The sequence below is a fragment of the Crocodylus porosus genome, unplaced genomic scaffold (genome assembly GCF_001723895.1).
Source record: "Crocodylus porosus isolate Cpor-Errol unplaced genomic scaffold, CroPor_comp1, whole genome shotgun sequence".
NCBI classification, from domain to species: Eukaryota; Metazoa; Chordata; order Crocodylia; family Crocodylidae; genus Crocodylus; species Crocodylus porosus.
Window position 1 is genome coordinate 32,172,077 of NW_017728949.1, and position 20,547 is coordinate 32,192,623.

General features: G+C 39.5%; 1 protein-coding gene across 1 annotated transcript in view; it reads left to right on the plus strand.

Moving 5' to 3' along the window:
* The window catches only part of ZSWIM2 (zinc finger SWIM-type containing 2), a gene marked incomplete at its 5' end in the record, with an annotated part of 17,630 nt that extends 1,952 nt beyond the window's left edge, over positions 1–15,678 (plus strand). The window contains 7 exons of the mRNA XM_019553526.1: positions 3,453–3,493; positions 6,113–6,332; positions 6,628–6,879; positions 10,234–10,318; positions 11,587–11,699; positions 13,176–13,329; positions 14,830–15,678. Coding sequence (XP_019409071.1) covers positions 3,453–3,493; positions 6,113–6,332; positions 6,628–6,879; positions 10,234–10,318; positions 11,587–11,699; positions 13,176–13,329; positions 14,830–15,627 — 1,663 coding nt within the window. The remainder of the gene's footprint in view (positions 1–3,452; positions 3,494–6,112; positions 6,333–6,627; positions 6,880–10,233; positions 10,319–11,586; positions 11,700–13,175; positions 13,330–14,829) is intronic.
* Between the last annotated feature and the right edge of the window lie 4,869 nt (positions 15,679–20,547).

The following is a 20,547-nucleotide window of genomic DNA, read 5'->3' on the forward strand; positions in this document are numbered from 1 at the left end:
TGCTGCAGGTTTTTCCTCCCAAGGTGGAGAACCTTGCATTTATCGGTGTTAAACACCATAACACAGCACATATTTTTCTCCAAGCAGAAAGAAACTAGAAGCTTTACTAATAAGCAGGGTCCTGGGCCTGTATTACTCAGTTTAAGATTGGAACAAGTTGTAATCACTCTGCCTGGCTGTGAATTAAGAGCTTCCTTACCAAGAGCAGCTAACTGTTCTGCAGTTCTGCTGTCGTATGGTGGTTCGGAAACAACATGAGCATTAAAAAGAAGAGAGGGTAATTAATGTCTGTGGAACCAAGAGTTTAGAAGGGATCAGGTAGATTCTAATGAAAAATGATTGATAAGAGAATTTACCTTTACTGAAGAGGAGACCGGAGGGTAGCAAACCTGGCATTGCTGCAGGAAATAGCCTTTTGGATTGAACGTGGACATTCTGCCCAGCAAGCCTTACTTGGGACCAGAAAGTATCTGATGTCATTAAACAGAAAGCACCTAGACAGATTTGGAATGACAGGAACAAGACTAGCACTGCCTCTGTAAAGAGCAGCTTCTTGCTCTCTAATCTATCTGTTTTCCCCAGTGTCTCTGAACAGGTTGGTTGCTAGAAGGAACTCATCTTTGTTATTAGGAATTGGCAGCAGGTGCAAGAAGTGTCATCAGCTTTTGCAAAAGACTTGTGCCAAGAAATCTTTAGCTTCTCAGCAGTCTCCTCAACCTTCTTCCACTAGCTCTGCCAATTCAGTTGACACAGCTGCAAGCTTCCTGGTCCCGACGTTCTGAAAGCATCTTGTTTGATTTTTATACTTTTAGCTGTGGTCTCTTTGAAATACATCTTGCATTTTTTTACGTCCTCCGTATTTGCTGTTTAGTGTAACTTGGGCTACTGTCTGTTGACTTCAGTAGGACAGATCACCAAATGTTGAAGGATTTCAGTTTGGCTCAAAGAGCTCCTTCAACCTTGGTATTTAGTAATGGTGATGTAGTATTTGCCTTCCTGTCTCTTTTTTTGTTTGGCAGTACACAAATGTCTTTTGAGGTGGTTTTCTTAAGTAGCACCTGTTCCACCTGGAGGGGTAGTTACATACACAAGTTAAGCAGAAGTATGATAAGGTGTGAATCTTACAGTGCCTAATGTACTCCACACTAGCTCTCCATCCACAAAGGAGTTTGTCTGGAGTGTCATATTTACTCAAATCTAGGATGACTTCAAATTTAAGACAACCCATCAATCATCAGATTCTATATGTGGAAGTACTTCAGCAGGGAAAGCAGTGGCAGGGTCCAGGCAATGTAGACTCAAACGACCGAATCTCCTGTCCCCTTCCTGTCACTCCTACTGCTTACCCTCCCTGCCATTGCCTCCTATGATGCCAGCTCCCCCACCACACACAGGTTCTGATTCCAAGCCCGGGTCAGGGCCAGAGCAATAGCAGCTGCCTGTCTCCTGGCCTACTCAAACCTAAGGTGAGAGGCTTTTCCCTCCCCCAGTGAATGGGGAAAAAAAACTTCAAGTTTCAAGGGAAAAAAGTGTCAAGAATTTATTTCATAGTTTCATAGTTTCTAGGGTTGGAAGGGACCTGAGCAGATCATCTAGTCCGACCCCCTGCCATGGCAGGAAAGAATACTGGGGTCAAATGACCCCAGCAAGATGTTCATCTAACCTCCTCTTAAAGACCCCCAGGGTAGGGGCCTGCACCACTTCTCTTGGAAGCTGGTTCCAGATCCTAGCCGCCCTGACTGTGAAGTAGCGCCTGATATCTAACCTAAACCTACCCTCTGCCAGCTTGTGACCGTTATTCCTGGCCTCAGCATTCCCCCATTTTACCGTTTGAACAGGTCACCAATCATATTTTTATAATTTAATATTGTTCCTTGTGTAAGCAAAAAAATTGGTAAACAGAATTTTAACGTGGATTTTAAAAATTCCTACATAAAGGACTGTTAGGGATATTATCTATGTCTTGGATAAAGTGCATGTGTGGGTTAGAAAATAGCATAGAAACCAGTAGAAAAGAGGTTTGCAGGATAAAGTTGTTAAGCAAACTGCCAAGAGAAGTTATAGTGAAGTAGGGCTGCAAGGGATCTCCAGAGGTCATCTAGTCCAGCCTCCTGCCTTAGGCAAGATCATCCCTATCCAAGCCGTCCCATAAAAACTAACCAAACTCTACATAAGTCTACTGTCAACCTTGACGCAATGCAGACCTAACACTAACCAGTCACAAGTAAAGCAGGGGAACCATGGTAGCCAATGTCCTTCTTCCATAAAATGTCAATATGTGCTCAAGAGATCCTGGGTAGAGGTTCACATACCTCCCACTACAGAGGAAAACAGAAACCCACACAGTCTGCATACCAGTCTGACCATGGGGTAAAATTCCTTCCTTACCCCAGATATGGTGTCAGTCTGACCCTGAGTGGAGGGGCAAGATGCTGAGTGCTCCGGCTCTGACCTGGCTTGGAATCGGAACTTCTGCCCCCTCCTCGCTACCACCCCCTAGGAACCTCTGGCTTTGGTCCCAGCAGGTGCATTGGCATACCCCAGTGAAAGTCCCCAGCCTTGCCTGTAGCAAGTACCCGCTGCTTCTAGGAAGGCTTAAAAACACCCTGACATATAGCAGAAAAAGGAGCAGGGGGGCAACCAGCCAAGCCCAGAAACATAGTGCCATGGTAGAACATAGGCACTACATCTAGATCATCTCCAACCAGTGGCTCTCCAACCTGTTCTTGAACACTTTCAGTGATGGAGAGTCCACAACTTCCCTAGGCAGTCTATTCTGCTGCATCACTGTTCTAAAAGTGAAGAAGTTTTTCCGAATATTAAACTGCAACTTCCAGCCATTGGTTTGCATCCTCAGCAGCAAGAGGTACTTTCCCTTTTCTTTATGGTAGCCCTTCAAGTATTCAAAGACTGCTATCATGTCCCCTTTTCTACAAGCTGAACATGCCTAGCTCCTTTTGCTGCTCCTTGTATGGCTTGCTTTCTAAGCCCTTGATCATCTTTGTTGCCTGCCTCTGGACCCTCTCTAACTTCTCCATGTCCTTTTTACAAAGTGGAGCTCAAAACTGCATGCAGTACTCCAGATGAGGTCTAACCAGTGCCAAGTAGAGAGGTACTATCGCCTCCCATGCCTTGCACCTAATGTTTCTGTTGATGTATCCTAAAATCAAATTAGTCTTTTATGCAGCTGCATCAGATGGCAAACTTGCATTGAGTCTGTGGTCTACCAAGACTCTCAAGTCCTTTTCCATAGTTCTGTAAGTGAAATAAAGGTCCTAATAAAAATACATTTGTAGCAGACCAAGGTATAGTTTTGCTGTTTAATGCTAATGTTATATTTCTCTGAAGTACCATAAGCCTTTTGTTGTACCCCCAAATCTAAGGCTGAATTAGCAAGTAATTTGTTTTAGCTTAATTTGTAAGATGATAATCTTTTTGTCGTTCATCATTAGGATACTGTTGAAGAAATTCAAACTTCCAAGAAATCATGAATGTAGGTGTTACCCTCTTTTTTGAATTTAATATATTGCAGAAAGAATGCAACAGCTTTTAAATATACAAAGGCAATGTTCTCTGGAATTTGTAGGGTTACTTTTCAATCGCTGTTTTTTTTTTCCTAAACTGCATATAAAATTGTTATACTTCAGGCCATTGCCAAGATTTGGCTTCATCTTTCTAAGACAGAACATCTCTTTTATTGCATCAACAACATCAGCTGCTTCTGAAACTACCCTTGTAAAATGTTTGATGTTAAAAATCTAGTAATTTACAACACTTGTGGGTTGTTGGAGGAGATTATTTCTGTTGTTAGAGCACCTGGCAGACTAGGTATTCCAAAGAATGTTCTGTTTACATGTATTTCAGTAACTTAACAAGTATTTTTGTAGTCATGGGCAGATGTTGTGTTATATTTGGCTAAGTAAAGAAAATACAGTTCAGTTTTCGGCCACATTTGTGCCAAATAGATTGTGGGCCAGCTGAAGGCCAATGAGCTTTTCAGCATAAATTAGAATACCTACCAGAGCTCATCAGATTTGTGCAGTCTTTGCCTATACTAGCAATAAACTATACCCATATCCCAAATCTCTGTTCTGTTTGGTGCCTAAAGGCTCTGAATAGTGCCCCTGTAAACGAAGTTGGAGATGCCTCTGTATGGTCTAGTGTCCAGTCTTTTCCTGGAGGGATATGCTTTTTGTGGATCCCTAAAACTCACTGAAGTTGCTCATGATGGTATGGGCCAGAATCATTCCATTTATCAAATCTCACAGAGTTTAGGATATTATGAGCCAGATTCTCAGTTGAAGTACATTGACATGGCTTTATTGTTCACAGAATTGTTTTAGAGAAGAAAAAGGGACCGATGTATATATTTTTTTATAAATTAAAAAACAAAACAGACGTGAAGTGGAAGTTCTAAAAATATTCATCCTGAGTGAAACAATAAATATAAACCTTAAAGTACAGCCATTATCAAAATAGTTATTTTGAGAAAAGTAGTAATTTCATATCATTTATATTTGTACTTTTAGGTGGTAAGAATAATGTAGGTTTAACTTTTTTGATAAAATTAAACTTTTGCAAATTTTTTTTTTTTACTGTGTGCTTTTCAGAGGCCACACCACCTCAAGAAAAAGTTACCTGGTTTATACATAAACCTTTAACCATTAGGGTTGTGCGAAACTTTGGTCGCTGATTCGATTTGGCAGAGATTTGACCCGGTTCAGCAGCTGAATGTCCAAATCAAATCAGGAGACCCTTTAATCTCTCTGAATCAAATCAAAACCCTCCGAATCGGTTCGGAGAGATTCGGACATAGACATAGCTTTAAATGTTTTTTCTATGTATGTCAAGGTGCCAAGTGGCTCATGATCGCTGTGATGGTGGGGCAGAGGGAGCATCCCACAGGAGCGTGGGGCTGGGGGAGGTCCCCAGCACGCTCAGCGATGGACCTGGAAGTGGACCTGAAGCATTTCCAGTCCGCTTCCTGGTCCGCCACGGAGCACACAGAGGACTCACCCATCAGCTCAGCGACTGGGGTCCCTTGCAGCCAATTGCTGAGTCAGGGGTGTGGGGGGGGAGATTCCTCCCCCCCCCATGTGCTCGGTAGTGCACTCCTGTGAGATGCTCCGTCCTCCCCACCATCGCAGCATTCACAAGTCACTCCTGGAACCTTGAGGTATATAGAAAAAACATTTAAAGGTGTGTCTATTGCTGAATCGCTGATTCTCCAAATCAGCATCAGATCTTCAGATTTGGATTCAGGTGAATCAAACCAGGACAGTGATCCAAATTGACTAATCAAATCCTCTAATTTAGGCCGAATCTGAATTGAACATGGCCCGGTTCGCAGACCCCTATTAACCATGCATTATCAGTAAAATTGTTCTCTTATTTCTTGTTACAAAACCTATATTGCAGGCATCAGGAAGTGCACAGCCTGACTTTCCAGATGATTCATTTAGCAGTGCTGGCTGTTAAGGGGGAAGAGCTCTATCTACAATCATATTTTTTAAGAAAGGGAGCAAACTGGATGGAAAATCTTACAATGGAAGACATTGATCGTCTCAGTGTTGTTTTTAGACTAATTTATTACACTATAATAGTATTTTAATATTTAATGCAAATGTAAACTCACTTCCAACATTGTAACACCACTAATGCTATACTGCAATGTCAGCATTTGGATTTGAGGTAAAGTGCTTACATGAAATTTGAATCTATGACTTTCTGGCCTAGAAGCAAAGCATGCCATTTTATAAACTGTGTAATTTAAAGAGTTTTAGTTTAGAGTCTGTTCTGAATTGTTTCAGGATATTGGTCATACATTAACCTCTTAACTAAATTTAAATATCTGTTATATTAAAAATTACAAAACAAAACACATTCTGCCATAAAGATCATTTTAGGTGAGAAGCTGTAAATACATCATCGTTTTAAATTTCAAAATTAATTTCAAATGAGGAATTTAGATTTGCAATATTTCTTGGGCTATAAATGTATCAAAACTGACATTGTACAACGCAGATTATATAGACTGACACCTGTAACAACTGAATATTTCCAAGTGTTAAAGTTTGGCAAAGAGCCTTCATTTTGAGTTTATTTTCGGTAGATGCCTTTCAGTTAGGTCTCCTGGAAAGAGAAATCAATGATGTGCTTCAACGACTACATCAAGAACAGCCATCTAGCCCAAAAGCAAAAGCTCTCTCCACCAAAACATTAGAGAAAGAGGATGATGGATACATTAATCAGAAAGAAATTGATGTGGAGGATGTCTGTCCTATTTGCCAGGAGGAACTACTAAAGAAAATGCTTCCCATCACTTACTGCAGGTTAAGTAAATAGTTTGCTTTTCATGTTATACATCTGGCAAGAGCTGATTTTACTTGCTAATTATAAAGAAGTATCATTTCTACACAATTATGGCTGCAACAAATCTATAAATAGGAAAGCTTTAACCTACTAGTAAGCACCTCTCATTACATATACACCTCATTTTACTGCAAGAAAAGAAAGGCTATAAAACACTGTTATAATTAAAAAAGCTAGGATATTTAGTTTGAGATAAATACTTGGGCAAATCTGCTATGGACAGGTACAGAAATTGATGGTGTTTTGTTTTTGTAGGTACAGCTGTGGTAACAATGTTCACATCACATGTATGAAGATTTGGGCTGATCACCAAGGTGAATTAGAGAATGAGTCTGTGGTAAAGTGTCCCCTCTGTAGGGAAGAATTTGCACCATTAAAGCTCATTATAGAAGAATTCAGGAACTCTGGTCAGCTTGTGACTGCAGCAGAGAAAATGAGGCTTGACAGACACCTTGGAATCCCCTGTAATAACTGCAGAGTATTTCCAATTCAAGGAAAATGCTACAAGTAAGTTTTTTTTATGAATACAGAGTACGTACATTTTACCTGTATCCCTTCAAATATATAACATATTGCTTATTCTACCATTTGACTTCCCTGGAAAATAAATTTTATCTGTAAAATGGATTACATTAGTTCTTCTAACTTAAAACTGAGTATGTCGTCAACCACTTACTATTGATTTCTGATCACTTTGTGTTACAATGGTATGTGCAACAGACACCTATTGAGATCTTGTAGTCACTGATGTAATGAGGTTGAGTCACCACTTACAGTTGTCTAGTGTAATTCAGTTAGTATGAAATCGTGATTTTTACTGGAGAGAGCCCTATGAATAACCTTGCTCACATGAGTAATATCACTGACAGCATTACTTCTTGTTAAGAGTAAAGTTTCTTACAGAATTGGAATATTTATGCTGACTGGATGTTTTTTCTTCAAGTTAGTTTTGCTGGGAATTGAATCAAGGTCAAATGTACCAAAATTCAGTTTGACTTTCTTTTTAAAAATAAAATAGTAACCATAATCTGGTTCTCTATCAATCCAGAACAGCCATCAAGTTATTTTAAATCAGTGTTTCAAAAAGTGATTTTTCACTTTTGGAAAATTGCTTTATTGTTGGTCCCTATGTTATACGCTATACCCGTATAACATATGGGTAGTTTGTTTTTTAACCCCATTACTGAGGAGTATGCTATGTTTCATAGTTTTTTCTTCAGAAGGGACCTGAGCAGATCATCAAGTCCAACCCCCTGCCATGGCAGGAAAAAGTCCTGGGGTCAAATGACCCCAGCAATGTGTTCATCTATCCTCCTCTTAAAGACCCCCAGGGTAGGAGCCAGCACCACTTCACTTGGGAAGTTGTTTCCAGATCCTAGCCGCCCTGACACTGAAGTAGCGCCTCCTGGTGTCTAGGCTGACTCCATCCTCTGCCAGCTTGTAACCGTTATTTCTAGTCACTCCTGGTAGTGCTCGAGGGAACAAGGACTCCCCCAGTGCCTGCTGATCCCCCCTGACTAGTTTGTACCAGGCCACTAGATCCCCCCTCAGCCTTCTCTTGTGGAGGCTGAACAGGTTCAGGTTCCTTAGCTTCTCCTCCTGCCCTACTGCCCCCTGATCATGTGAGTGGCCCTCCTCTGGACCCTCTCCATGTTGTCCATATCCCTCTTGAAGTGCACCACCCAGAACTGGACGCAATATTCTAACTGCAGCCTGGCCAATGCTGCATGGAGAGGGAGGAGCACCTCCTTGGACCTGCCTGAGATGCATCTGTGAATGTATGACAAGGTATGGTTGGCCTTCCTGACCACATCCCCACAGTGCTGGCCCATGTTCAGTTTGGCATCAATAGTGATTCCAAGATCCTTTTCTGCCTCTCCACTGACGAGAAGGGAGTTCCCCAGCCTGTAGGTATGGTGCTGGTTCTTCCTCTCCAGGTGCATCACCTTGCACTTGTCAGTGTTGAAACCCATCCTATTCTCATCCACCCACCCCTGTAACCTGTCTAGGTCCGATTGCAGCCTATTCCTCCCTTCTAGCATCCCCATGTCCCCCCACATCTTAGTGTCGTCACCAAATTTGAACAGGGTGCTTTTTACCCCCTCATTCAAGTCACTGATGAAGATGTTGAACAGTGCAAGACCAAGGACCGAGCCCTGGGGGACCCCATTGCCCACATCCCTGCAGGTCAAAAATGATCCATCCACCACCACTCTCTGGGTGTGGCCCTCCAGCTAGTTAGTGACCCATTTGACTGTGCAGGTGTCGACACCACAGTCCCCCAGTTTTTTAATGAGAATGGGGTGAGAGACAGTGTCAAAGGCCTTCTGAAAGTTCAGGAAGACTATGTCCAGTGCTACCCCTGCATCTAAGGATTTGGTGACCTGGTCATAGAAGGCCACCCGGTTGGTCTGACAGGACCTGCCTCTAATGAACCCGTGTTGGTTGCCCCTAAGCATAATCTCCCCTGCTGGCCCCTCGTAGACATGCACCAGGATAATTCTCTCAAAAAGCTTGCCCAGGATCGAGGTAAAACTAACTGGCCTATAGTTTCCTGGGTTCTCCTTCCTCCTTTTTTTGAAGATGGGAACCACACTGGCCCTCCTCCAGTCCTTTGGCACCACACCAGAGCACCACGAGTGCTCATAAAACCATGCCAGGGTCCCGCAATGACCTCTGCTAATTCCCTCCGCACTCTGAGGTGGAGATCATCTGGACCAGCTGATTTAAATATGTCCAGTCCCTCCAGAAATTCCCTGACTAGATCCTCCCTGACCCTAGGTCTGGGTGTGCCTCCCCTGGGGCTTGAGGGGGTCCCACTGGGGGACTGATCTGGTCCCTGCTCGGGAAAATGGAAGCAAAGAAACTGTTAAATAGGTTAGCTTTATTGTCTGATGTGACGACCAGATTTCTTGGCGTGTCTTGCAGGGCCCCCACGTTACCCGGTACCTTCTTTTTGCCCCGTATGTATTTAAAAAAGGACTTTTTGTTGTCCTTGATCCGGGTAGCTAGTCCCAGTTCCATCTCCACCTTGGCCTTCCTGACCGGCCCCCTGCATCCACGAGCAACCGAGGTATAGTCCTCCCTGGTGATGGTCCCTCCCTCCCATTGGCTGTATGCCTCCCTTTTAGCTAGATGTTCCCAGATGCTTTTGGTGAGCCATTGGGGCTTTTGCACCCTCTTGCCCCCTTTGATCCGTGTTGGGATTACCTCTCTTTGGGCTTGGAGGATTGTCTCCTTAAGGAGCGACCGCTCTTCTTGGACACCCGACTCCCCTCCCCTCTGGGACCTCAGTGCCTCCCTGACTATTCTTCTTACCTCATTGAAGTCTGCCCTCTTGAAGTCCAGGGCTGCTGCTCTGCTGCAGGCCTTTGTCACCTTGCGCTGGATGCTGAATTCCAGCAGGCAATGATCACCGTCGCTCAGGTGGTCGAGCACCCGCAGCCCCCTCACCAGGTCATCGCCCATGGTCAGCAATCAATGTTGATTTCTTCATCCTGAATTAGAATCTTTTGAATACCATGAACCTATCTACCCTATTGTACAAGCTTTATTATCTGTAATATTTTCTTATGTAAATTGTTCTCATTCAGAAACCTAAATAGTCCCTCTTTCCCCCTAGGTAAGAATAGCACATGGTGTAGACTTCTGTGAAAAATTTAGCCAAAAACTGATAAATATTAAGTGTTGCTTCCTAAAAACTTACCAACACTCCAATAAGTTTGAGTTAGATTAAGTGTATACAGGTAATTTAGGACTTCGTATGCCAAAACTTTAACAAAGGTTTTCTTTATTTTTATGTATCATTCTAAAATGTTAATAGTCCATTCTACAAGCCTCCTATTTTGTTGTGTTTCTTAGGTGCACGGAGTGTATTGAATATCACCTATGCCATGAATGTTTCAAAAAGTTTTGCCATCCTCCACATGTTTTTACCTTTCGACAGGTATGGTACTGGGTTTTATTACACTGCATCCAAAGCCGTCTAATAGACAAATACAGGGAATATTTTATATGGAAATGTAATAAACTGTTCTTTTAAAACAATATATGCGCTGAAGAGGATTTCTGGTTAAAAGACAGCCCAATAAAAAGCCCATAAAGAATTAGGAAGAACACCTTAGAACAGTGGTCTCCAAAGTGGGGTGCGCAAGATGATCCATTGAGGTGCGGGAAGAAAATATTAGAACTTCTATTTAGATGTATATTTATATAAATATACATATATTGGGGGTGCGTGCTCAAAAATTTTTTATTGAAAGGGGTGCGCGATCAAAAAAGTTTGGAGACCACTGCCTTAGAAGGTACTTCAGAATGTTCTCAATTAGCCTCTAACTACATTACAAGGAGGTCAGTTGTCTTTGCAGTAGTGGTCTCTATTTTTGGCCTGGGCCTTGATACAGCTCTCTTTTGATAATGGAGGAGTCAAGAAAATGAGAAAGGTAAAAAACATTCCTCCTCCAGTGTCTGGTAGCACTTCTGTGGAAAAAATAATACACTTAACTTCTCAGTTGCTTCATTCCAGCGTGAGGATCTCTGCAAACGATATCCGGAGTTAACCAGCTAGCCAGCTGGCTAACTCCATCAGGTGTGGTTTTATTGGAGCCATAGCTCTGAGTGCTGAATATACAGGCCTAGAGCTCAGGCAGGAGATTATAAGTATGAAATGTGCTGTCCTCCCACAGGTTCCAGAGGGCTAGCTATTGATTTAGCAGACTCATTTTGAACATTTCTGTAATTGGCTAATTCTTTTATATTGCTACACTGTTTTGTGGAGCCAAAGCATTGATAATATGGATAGCAGTTACCATGGACTTGGATGCAAGGGGCAGTGTCAAACACACGTCTGATTTTCCTGTAGTTTTGCCTTAAAAGACCCAGAAACATTAGCTCTTCAGTTTTGCCTAAGGATAAGAGGGTTTTTTTGACATGCGTCAAGATGGTCTTTAACTGCTATGAGTCAGCACACCATACTTTAAGGTTTTTCCAAAGCTTTAGATGAGAAAAGGAAGTCTTCTTGAAAAGGGACTTCAGTCAGAACATGATTAACCTGTATTTTCTGCTACAGAAACTGATAAAGAATGAGTTTATTAAAATATTTATAGTTCCTCTTTTCAAAATTTACAAAGAACCAAATTCTGAATTAGTATTCTTCCTCAGTTATTTTTGGGCTATATTCTGTGGTTATTTATAAGCTCTTTCTGAATATTATAGAAGAGAAATCAGAGTTGGAGATCACTTAAACACGTTTCACAATTATCAGCTTCAAGAGGGAATTTAAAAAACATTAATACACAAGATGAAGAAGAGATGTTACATCTTCAGAAGTAAGATACCATGTTTCCCATACTGTTTAAGTTTTGAGTTTCCATAGTCAACATTATTTAAACAACTCAGTATATTAATATTTTATTGTTTTTAGAAATGCTTTCTAGAAAGCAGATATTAACTTTATCATATTAATGTACTTAAAGTAAGTTAAACGTAATTTACAGGTGAGTGAATTTCTTTTCACTTAGGCTTAGAGACTAACGCCATGCATCTTGGAAAAGCATTTTAAATTGTCATGCTCTGAGCTACCTTTCGGTTAAGAGCAAAGAAAACCCATCCTGTTCATTTACAAAGTAATTAAATGTGGAGGTAGGTGGGTTAGTATTTTTTAGGAGCAGATTATTACTGAGATGAATCATTTGATTTGGAAATAGGAAAGGTAGAATCCTATAACATTTTGGTGGATAATGGACAAGACTTTCATCCGTATTTTTAATAAATGTAATTTGCTTGTATCTGAATTTGAGGACAAACAGGCTCAGATAAATATGAATTTTGATCTCCTATAAATGTACATATATTTATACTAACAAGGTTATTGTATTAAAGATAACCCACTCCAAGATACCTAAAGAGTTGGAAGCAGAATCTTAAACTGTGAATGTGTTTCAGAATGGGCCCATTTGACCTGGCTCAGAGATCAGTTGTCCTTACAGTAGTGGTCTCCCATCATACTCTTCAGAGTAACACCCTTAAATTTACTGTTCAGTACTAGAACAGATTACTGTGTATGGTCCCTAATCCTGCAATGTATGCATCTCCCACAGTGTCTTAGTGAGGCATGAGAGCATTGCAGGACTTCAGGGATAATGTTCTGCTTTTGCACCACAAGCTTCCTGTGGGGTACATCTATACTGATTAAAGGAAACTGTGACTGCGCATTACATTTCTCCCAACACTCCTTCTCCGTTGCCAAATTGCCAAGCCTTAATTGGTGGGGTTGGGACTGGGCCACACCCCTTCCCCCCACAGAGCTGAGCCAGCAGCAGGCCATGCCCCTTCCGCACAGCTGGATTGGGCTCTCCAGCCAAATTCAGTGCATGGATGGACTCAGCTTGCAAGATAAGAAGGTTGATCACCACTGGTATAGATGTAGACTGTGACTGGACAAATTTCTTAACTTCTTTGTGCCTTGGTTCTTCTAAAATAAAGTAATCCCTCAACCAGGAAGATTGATGTAGAAATTGCTAGGTGAATTTCTGTAGCTTATATTACAGGAGGTCTGAATAAATTATCATAATTATTTCTCTTAGGGGAAGATCCATTTGTGGCTATTCTATAGCAAGATTGGGGTCTTTGAAATGACTATTGCAAATTGTTGATTAGGTAAAAAAAAATCACTCTACTCAATAATCAGCTCACCAGAACCTGATATTCCTATACCAGAGGTTAGCTTTCCACTTTGAAAATGTCAGTTTCATTGGCTCTTTTTCTAATTTATTGAAACGTATTCTGTTTTTTATATTTTTTAGGACCAATTGTATCCCAGAGCACATTGTAAAATCTATACCTTGCACATTGGTTAGGAAATGTAGCAATTTACTTGCTCCAGGCCTGCAGTGTAGACTGTGTTTGAAGATCTTTTGCCTTGGTCAGTATGCAAGACTCCTGCCATGTAATCACAAGGTAAAAGTGCATTCTTAATCTGTGTTGTCATGCTTGTGTGGTGTAGAGATTTATTTTATACAAAGTTCATGAAATATTACATATCAAATTAACTTAAACATAGAAAATAATATGAATGTTCAGCAAACAAATCATTAGGTAAATAATTTGATTCATTATTATCATACTGTATTTCAAGACTATCAGCACTTTAATCTGTTAACATTCAACATAGTTTTACTAGCCTGTTTCTTAATATTATGCCTATCAACAAATGATTACACTCACTGCTTAGATGGCAGTGCAAATACAGTATTATCAATTAAATGTAGGTAGCTCAATGGCAACGTTATTGAGAAAGTCCAGGGACTTTAAAGGAAATTAATTAAAGTTATGAGTGGCTTAATATTTACATACTATATGTCCATGTGTATTTATTTTACAGTTCCCTATTGTCAGTGATGTGTGCACCATTGTAGAGTAAGCTCTGAATGTTCGAGAGTACTGTTCACTGGCTGCTTGTGCAGCCTCATTCTCCATTCATTTCCTTTTAACTGATGTGTGCCTGGAACAAATATTCTAGTGCCTATCACCACTCCTGTGGGTGTGAAAACAAAGTTATTTTTAAATTTTAATAGTAGGTAGTTTTCTGTCTTGCAAATGTTTTGATCCCATTAAACACCCATCTAAGACTGGGTTTTATTTATCTATCTTAAAAAGAATACAGGATAAAAAGGTAGCTTCTGATTCTGATTTTGTAGTCCTTAATTATGGAACCTGATTGTGTTCTCAACATACTTCTGCGGAATAAAAAGGTTGACTTTCCTGGAACTTGCAGCGTTGTGTATAACTTGACACTATAAATAAAAGTTACATAATTTGGATCCACTTATCTTTTTAAGAGCACCCTAGCAACTTGTGCACCAAAAGCAGTCTGCACCAGTGCTTTACTAGACCCATATAAAACATTTCCAGATTATAAGAATTTGAGAAAGATGTCTACCTGACTAGCAGCATTCTTTTTGTTGACAGAATGACACCATTTTTCATGATGATTTTTACTGTTCTGTAGAAAAGCAAAGCTACTGCTTGGAAGTAGACACAATCAATCCAGCATCAATAGTTACCAAAGATATATAAGGAGAAAACACTGGAGTCAGCACTAAGTCTTTATGTGTCAGTGAGCATAGATGCAATTCTGTTCTTCATAGGAGCAGTTAAGAACTTAATTGATATATTGAACAATTCAAGTGCATTGGTTTACAGCAGACAGCTTAGCTTCTGTTAAACCATTTGCCTCAGTAAATACTCTCTTAACATTTACCAGTTTCACATTGACCTAACCTGGAGATTAGTGAATTTACTTTTGGTTTCTTCTTGGGAGAGTGGACAGTCATAGGGACTGGAGAATCAGACTTTGAATTTTTATTTATTTTTGTCTTCAGGAATAATTTGTACTTAAACTGGCATAGTTAAAAATAAGCCACTTTTTATGTATTTGACCCATGTTTTGTTTTTAAGTTCCATAGGAAATGTATTGATGATTGGTTGCTGCACCAGAAAAATGCATGCCCTGTTGATGGATATATTGTATACAATCCATTAACTTGGAATGATGTTCCAGCAAATCATGATGTCCATCCATCAGGCTCTCAAACCAGTCTGAGTAAAATTGCCAAGCATATGGAGCCAGAGTTATTTGTGCCTGGAACTGGACTATTGTCCAAGCAAACACAATTTGGACATATTTTTGAAACTTCTCAAGTTAGCCTCAAACAACTTCATTCCAGCAAAGATCCATCAGATGCTCAACAGGATTTAAATTTAACTACCTTAAGCTACCTTCATCTGGGAAAACCTCATTCTAGCCAGCATAATACAAATGGAAACCTGACTTTACAGTTTTCCAGGCACCTAAAAAATGTCCCTCTTAGCACTGTCCAGAAAACACGTACCTTGAAATCATATTCTGTTGCACCTAAAAGAGATGCACATCTCAGTAGCATCAGAGACCTAACTGGAAGTAATGCAGACAGAGGCACAGAAGTGTGTCAAGTTGACTATGACAACTTGAAGAAAGCAACTGCTGTTAAAGGAAGAAATGACCAAAGTTCAACATCTGTAAGATTTCCTGGAAATTTGAACTTTAAAGTTAATTTGGGTACAATTAACCAGAGATCATCAAAAGGGGAGGGCAGGTTTGCAGAAAAATCCAAACCTGAAAGAAGGCTTTTAGCAAGACTACCTAAACATAATTTGAGTCTTAAAACAGAACCAGTTTTATTAATGGAAGGATTTTCACTGAATAACAGGTCATGATATCATACAATTTATTTTATATAAATAAATAGATCTTACTGTCTTAATGCATTGGATTTTGTGCTCCATATTTTGACTCTATTTTATTTTCTTTCATAGTGAACTTCCTAGTGGCAGTTTCCAACAAGTTTACCTCTCCTTTACACTACTGTAGTAGCTTAATTTAGCCAGTGGGGAAATAGGAATAATACCCATAACCAGAGATGTGGGGCTTGATTTTTCTGTGGGAAATTTTCCATTTCTAAACATTCATTGTTTCATAAAATTAATTAGTAACAATAAATGGATGCTAATACAATATTAGACAAGCTTGGTAGTCTCAAAGGTGTAATTAATGTTTTTCAGATTATTATCCCTAGGAATTGTGTGAGAGAGTACATATATGTTTTATTGATTTGTAAACAGGAGGGTAAATACACTCACATAATAATCCAAGCCAAAAAGCAAGTTATGAATTCAACTAATTGGCTATGCAGGTCAAATCAAAACCAAAGTTAAAATTCTTATTTCATCTCAGACTGCAAGTGAAAGCAAAACTAAAACTGATTCATTTTTGTTTCCTTTCAGTTCAGCATACACACAGAGCAGTGTCTTTTTCTTTTCTTGAGTTGGGGAAGTTGGAAGTGTCTGCATAAGATGTTAGTTTTTTAGTGATTTTTGTTTGAAGTAGTCATAATAATGCCTAATCAGAAAAAAACGTGTGGGGCATCATTATGGTGAAGTTCAAATCACTGAAGGAAGAAAGTTGGTAGATGTAAATATGGTGGGCAGGAGTGTGCTAATGCAATAAGAATGCAGAAACATTTAATAACATGTAGAAACTGTCTTGAAAGAGTACAAACTAGTCAGAGGGGACCAGCAGGCACTGGGGGAGTCCCTGTCCCCCAAGCACTACCAGGAGTGACTAGGAATAACGGTCACAAGCTGGCAGAGGGTAGATTTAGGCTAGATATCAGGAGGCGCTACTTCACTGTCAGGGCGGCTAGGATCTGGAACCAACTTCCAAGAGAAGTGGGGCTGGCTCCTACCTTGGGGGGTCTTTAAGAGGAGGCTAGATGTACACCCTGCTGGGGTCATTTGACCCCACTACTCTTTCCTGCCATGGCAGGGGGTCGGACTCGATGATCTACTCAGGTCCCTTCTGACCCTAGAAACTATGGAACTATAAGCTATATACAGAAAGCTAATACAATGAAGTAGTGGAACAACGTTTGAGAAAAGTCTACTTCAGAAACCCTACATAAGCAGACAAATTAATCTATTAACACACAGTACAGACTAGCAGCTATATTGTTTTAAAACATTCTAATTTTAAAAGTTGTTAATGCAACTCTGGACTATTATTTATTTACAATATTTGTATCCTGCTTTTCTGCTTGCACTGAGCACCCAAAGTGGCTTAGGTTTAACTATTTTTTTTTTTAATTACATGATAGATAAAAAGTTAACTATTTCAACCCAGTAGAGTGAGCTTAGTCCTCCCCACCATGGTAGAGGCCAAACTATACTTCTCTTTGGCCTTGCAGGCCCAGGGCAGCTGAGCAGCAGACTGTTCTTTCTGGCAGGGAGGAGAGAAGCAAACCTCCTGTCTCCTCTTCTTCTGATGGCTGAGGCCAGACTAGAATAGGCTAAAATAAAAATCTTTTCCCCTTTTTGCTTCAGGAACTTAGTAGTAGCTCAAGTGAAATAGCAGATTTGCAAAAAATGAAAATGTTGAGCTGCCAGGTCTGGGGGAAGAAGCAGGCTCCTTGCTTTCAAGATCACCATCACCAGATATGCAATGCACTATGAGTAGCTGTTCAAGACAGTCAAGCTTTGTGGACAAAATGTCAAAAGAAGATCAAGAAAAAGCAAATGAGACTTTAGCTCAAGCTACATTTGTAAATGGTACACCTCTTTCCATAAGTGAAAATCAATACTGGAGGGAATGTTACAAACTAATGCGCCCATCATATATCATCATTTTGCTAATCAGACTTTGAAGAAATTAGAGAAAAAGAAGGGGAGGGAAAGTGCACGTTTATTGCCAGGGGAAACTAGGTGGGACTCGGCTACAAAGTGTTTACATAGTTTGCTTCGTACAAAGAACTGTTTGCAGTGTGCTTCAATAGATGACATAGGTATCCCAGATTATTCCCATGAACATTCGGAAGTAGTTTCTCGACAACGATGTGTTCTGGGTTTGAGTTCAAATAGCATTCAACTTGCTACTACCAGCTGCAGTGGCTGTCAAGAAACTTGAAGGAGATGCACCAAGCTTTTCAAATATTCCAGAGATATTCAGACAACTGATTGAAAATCTAATTGAGCTTTTGCCTCCTTCTTCTCTTTTGGATAGAGGTGAAGTAAAACAAATGTTTACTAAGAGATCTGAGTTTTGCTTTCATCCAGTTCATGAAAGCTTTTTGGATCCTCAACACAGAGGACAACATTTATCAGAAGATTAATTATCTACTGCTCTTGATACAGTTATGGAAGTAGCTAAGAATGTCCCCAACATCAGCGAAATAACCATGATGACAGACATTGCTGAGTACTGCACAAAAGAAAAACTTTGGAGCAAAGACATCATTTGGCAGAGAGCAGAGAATACGTCTCCTCTCACATGGTGGAAGAGATACTGTAACACCCAACTGCTGTCCAGGATTGCTCTAAGGATCCTAAGCATTCTACCAACAGCAGCTTCTTGTGAACAGAACTGGAAGGCTTTCAGCTCAAGGCAAAAATGAGGAACAGATTAACAAATGAATGCACTGCTAAACTTGTTTCTATTTCTCAAAATCTTTTACTTCTGAAGAATCAGTCAGAAGCACAATTAATGAAGAAGATGCAGTGTGATGATAAATTGCCCTTGCCCATAGACTTTGATAAAACCATCCTTTAGCGCAGGGGCGGGCCATTATTTTGGGCGGAGGGCCGCATACTGAGTTTTGGCAAGCCATCGAGGGCCGCATGACAGGCAGCCCAGGGACAGATTATTATTTTCTAAATTTTTTAGGGGCCCCACAGGCCGGATAGAATGGGCTGGTGGGCCACATCTGGCCCGCGGGCCGCATTTTGCCCACCCCTGCTTTAGCGAAGGAGAATGTGGTTCAAGTAGTTCTGAATCAGATTTGCCTGAATCTGATTCTGATATGGAACTAATAAGTAGTGCAAGTGACTCTACAGATAGTGACAGTGAAACTGGAGGTGCTGCAATGACCTCAGTGGAAGAGAGTTAAACTCCATTGAAGTAGATGAGTGGACAACCAAGGCATAGCATAGCACGCACAGTTCTTTGGGTGTGCTAAAATTAGTGTGTCAACAGTTTTCAGTGCCTTTGTTTTTTTTCTTAAAGTTAAACAAACCAGGTAAGAAAAGTACATGCTATTGTGTATTGTCTTCCTATTTTTACAAGTATTCCAATAAAAATAATTTATTTCCACATAAAGCTTTGAATTTGTTTGAATATAATATTTAAACCACACTAAGTGTGCTGTATTTAATTTTTTTCCTAATCAAATATTTCAGTTCAAATACTTGTGGCTATTGGGACATAAAATTAACAAAACTAAAAAAGTAAGTCAAATAAATATGCTAAATCAGATCACGCTCTATTTAGGGCACTGGAAAAATTTCCAATTCAGAAAACACATCTCTGCCCATAACTGAAATAGGCTTACTAAACTGAAGCTCAAAACTGAGGGGTTTGTTGAATATAAGTAAATAAATAAACAAACAAACAATCTTAATTTAATGTCTATTAAATGAGATATACAATTCCTGGAATCTCAATTAATACTTATTTAATGTTATTGATTAGTTTCAAGTACTAACTTTAAAAATCAAATCGAGAAAATTTATAAAAATGGGCTTTAAGTTTCATAAAGAGAGTAGATAGTATTTATATACCTCATGAGAAAAATGGAAGTCTGTAATGGTGTTTTAGTTCCTTTTGAAAGTAAATCTGCACCTTAAGGTCCATATATTTGATGCACTCTCATCTTCAAACTCCAACATCAGTTTATCAACCCCTCCACCACAAATACATCTTAGTTTTTGAAAAACTATATAAAGTTCAGGGTGTTTGAATTATTTGCAATAAATTGGAGCAAATGTGTCATTCAGAGCTATAAAAAAAATAAGTTAAACTAGCATGTGTCATTTTCAATAAAATCTTAGTAAAAAGATTTAAATACAAGGAAAAATCTGTTTGTAATCAATGTTACATTAAAGCTCTTATTTCTTTGCTAACATCCTAGGTTTTCCTCCTATATTTTCATTGATCTATAAAGAATATGCATAGCCATTAGATCCTCATAAAATAAAAGAGGCTAGGCTGGTTTCAAATTGTAGGCAGGGAGTTCCTATCTAATTTGGAAATTATATAATCTTTAGATAATGTTTAGGAGTTTAGCCATACAGCTTCAGTCCTTGTGTGTGTAATGAAAATTTAACCAGGAGTATATGTAACTAAAAAGATCCACACTGAATTAGCAATTTACATTTTAAAAAATCCACTAAAATTTGTTAACAGCTGTGGATAAGCCAACCAGAAATATTAAAATAGTAAAAAAATATAAAGAATAGTAAAAAAATATGTACTTGCAATAAGAAATCAGAGTGTTCAAGGTTTCATTTTGTTAAATTATTTGACATTTACTTTTCCCCAGCTATCTGTCTTTGTTTGATCAGAAATCAGCTTCCACTTTTGCATAGTACTTCAAACTTTTTTGCAGTAAAACTATTACATCTGTTTTCTACACATACATACATACATACTTGCTCTATTGGACCCTAATTAATTATACTATTGTGTGTGTGTGTGTGTGTTATATATATATATATATATATATATATATATATATATATGAAATGTAATTCTATGTTTATGATAATGGTTTAAAACAAGAATAACACTGATTTTAATTTTGCCCGTAT